Source organism: Corylus avellana, chromosome 3 (genome assembly GCF_965113065.1).
Source record: "Corylus avellana chromosome 3, dhCorAvel1.hap1.2, whole genome shotgun sequence".
In the NCBI taxonomy this organism is placed as follows: Eukaryota; Viridiplantae; Streptophyta; class Magnoliopsida; order Fagales; family Betulaceae; genus Corylus; species Corylus avellana.
The window spans coordinates 20,674,376-20,677,730 of record NC_142492.1 but is presented as its reverse complement, the minus strand read 5'-3'; the positions used below and the strand labels follow the sequence as shown (position 1 = coordinate 20,677,730).

General features: G+C 44.2%; 1 protein-coding gene across 1 annotated transcript; it reads left to right on the top strand.

Moving 5' to 3' along the window:
• Positions 1-255: 255 nt before the first annotated feature.
• On the top strand, positions 256-576 carry LOC148586904 (uncharacterized). Its single transcript, XM_088514388.1, has one exon. It carries the CDS (start codon positions 256-258, stop codon positions 574-576), a length of 321 nt encoding a protein of 106 aa, XP_088370514.1.
• The last annotated feature ends 2,779 nt before the right edge of the window (positions 577-3,355 follow it).

Genomic DNA, 3,355 nt, shown 5'->3' with positions numbered 1-3,355 from the left:
ACATGTGAAAATTTAATACGCCAGTAAAATATATAATTTTTAAAGTTTTAAAATCCTAAAAAATTTATTGACGTAGCAATGTCTAGCAGGTCAAAATTTATTGACGTGTGGATATTGCCACGTCACTAATTACTAACCTGCCAACTTTGCCACGTCAGAGAAATATATGCCACATCAGTAATTAGTGATGTAGCAAAAATTCGTGTATTGTAACAGTGTCAGAAATTGATTTTTTTTTTTTTGTAGAGGGGCCACATGGTGTACCGAGGAGAATATCTATCTGGCATTTTGTATCGGTATGATGAATCTGATTTTGCAATATCGGAATTTGAGGGATTACGCATGGATGGGTCATCGGAGATCATTGATGATGATGGCAACCTTGAAGATCAAGATCACCATCCATTGCAATACAGATCAGGTTCATCATGCTCCAATGAGGCCACCAGTAATTCTGTAATTCCACGTCAACCAGAGGTGGTGAAGAAGAAGAAGAAAGGCGGCTTCCTCCCCGGCATTGTTCTCTCTTTCAGCAGCAGGAGAAAGGGAGCTCCTCAGAGAGCTCCTCTTTCTTAAGATGTTTGGAAATTTAGAGAGACAAGGAGTAAAGTTTAATTATTAGTACCTACTAAAATGTAATAATTATATTATTATTATTATTAGCAGCTTAAATTAACGTTGGTAATCATGTTTTATATTTATTATCCTACGTTTAATTAGTGTTTTGTTTTGTATTATTGAGTGTTGTCGTCGGAATGTGCATGGGGCAATTCCGTTACTCACCGTAGGTGGTTGAAGGTGGACTGACTCCGGCGGCCACCAATTTTGTATCCATGTAATGGATTTTGCCACTGTATATGTTGATGCACAGTTTTTTGGGATGGTGACGTGGCACGCCTTCAGGTGGTACGGTCAGCTTCGGGGATATTTCAGACTACACACAGAAGAGAACAAATAGGATTAGAGCCCCCGGTGGTGTCCCGGCGGGGGAGCTCCGATGCCTAAGTTAGAAACTGAGGAAAGAGTGTTTAAGCAATCAAAGTTTTCAGAGTCAGGATTGAACTTACCTTTGATGGAAATCGAGAGCGGTATTTATAGGCATGGAGTACAATTTGTTTCCCGCATATCTTGGGACTCCTATCCCTGAATATTTGGTTTGCAGTTATTCTGATAAGGGAGGAGTCTTGGGATAAGGTGATAAAGCCTTTGTTTGAATTGCCTTTTTGAATTTGAATAGCCTCCTATCCCGTTTGTACAGGGATTGTTTGTAGAATGCTTCTTTTGAATGTAGGATAATGTTTACTGAGATGAGTTTGAATCTTTGCATATCCTTAACTGTACAATGGCAATTTTACCCTTGGTATCTTGATTTATTCGCATTCGGAGTGGTGTCTCGGATCTGACATCCGATACCTATCCGAGGAACAGTCTCGAAGTCATACTACGAGACCACGTCGGTTTATGAGGCCTTCTCGAGGAAAGCTACTTTGAGGCCTTGCCGGATATTCCGTTTAGTCAAGATCGGGTCTGGAGTCCGTTGGGTTTCAATAGCGGATCCATGACCCAACAGTTACCCCCCAATTTTCTGATCTGTAAGATCATGGAAATTTTTGCTTAAAAATGGATCAGCGTTCTGAAACTATGCTTTGATAAAAAATCCGAGACCTTGGAAATGGGAATTTTGAATTTTGATTTTTGGCAGGAAATTTTGAAACCAATTTTGCCGAGACGGTTGACCTGACCGAGGGCGTATCGGTTGCTCCACTTGTTGGTGCTGGGACAGGCGTCTATTCAATTGCCAGCTGTCAGCCATTTTGTGGAATTTATAGGGGCGCCTTTCCTGCCGCATTTATTGTGCGAACTCGGGGAAAGCTTTGGTTTTTACGCCCTTATCTTTGTTTTATAAAACCTCTCTTTCTAGGGTTTCTTTTTAATTCGTACCAAGTCTCTGTGCCACTTGTTCTTTTCGAATCTGTTTTCCTTTCTGCACTACTTTTCCTTCTCTACTCTGTTTTGATTATGTCTCAAGGAGAAGGTTCGGGGTCTGATGGTGGTTTGGGTAAGACCTACCCAGCCTTGTGGAAGCCCGATCTGACCTCGGCTGACGAGCGTTGAATTAGATTGGACTGTTACATCCCTAAATCGATGAAACTTTGTTTTGACGATGAGAAGAAAGGAGATGTCGTGGATGCTGGGAGCCATGAGGTCTGTGTTTATGAAGAAATGTTTTGGGCAGGCCTCAAGCTCCTTTTTCCCAAAATTGTTCGCGAGCTCCTTAGCCGCTTGAATCTGTCTCCCCATCAGTTGGTTACTAATGGCTAGAGGATGTTTTTCGCCTGTGCGGTTGTTTGGCCCATGGCCCTTGGAGAATGAAAGAATTTGACAGTTTCGGAGTTTCTCTGGGTATACCGACTCCAGAAGAACCCCAACAGCGATGGACTTTACAGTTTCCAATCGAGACGGGGAAAAATTTTCTATATGGATAAGACCTTCACCAGTAACCATAACTGGAAAAACAAATATTTCTTTGCTCAGGGGCAATGGGAATTTGCTCCTGGATAGAAGGCGGAGGGGCCTCGAGTGCCTCGGGAGACGACTACCCCCAATTTGGGCCTTCACAAGAGTTGGTGTTTGTCAGAGGAGGAGACAGTCTGAGTCAACAAGGTTCTATCCTGGGTTCAGAATAATGAGTCTGCCATGACCTTCAAGCACTTGGTTACTACTAATGCATTGAACCCCTGTCTTTATACCAACAGAGAAGACATAGGTGAGTCTCGGAAGAGGCCATCACGTCCTGCTGTTTATTTGGGCGCTCCGGCGGCCAATACTCGAGGCGCCACCCCTCGAAAGCCTATACTTGACAAGGGCAAAAAGAAGATAGATGAGTCTAGGGTAAAAAAAACCCTACACTTGGTGGACAAGCCCGAGGAACGCGAAGCTCCTCCGATGAAGAAAAAAAGGCTAATGAAGGGCAAAGGCCCTGTTGTCAAGACCGAAAAGGGGAAATCCCTTTTTGCCGATCTCTTGCTAACCATCCAATTGCAGCCACTCCTTTGGTGGCAACCCCCTTAAATCCCCCTGGAGCTGCTGCTACTACCGCTATTCCTGTGGAGTCGGTGTCACCGGTCCATTTGGGTTCCAACATTCAACACCTTTTAGTTGATCCGTTTTCGGATAGCTCTATAGGGATGGATGCGGAAGAGAATTGACCACATGCTGAGGAAGAAGTGAGGCCTCGGATGATGTCCCCGATAGCCGAGGAGCAAACTCAGGTCCCGGCTTCTGCTCTAGAGGCTTTGTCTTGGGCTCCGACACCGACTTCTGAGGCCGAGGTTGGTGCTTGTTCCAAGGCCTC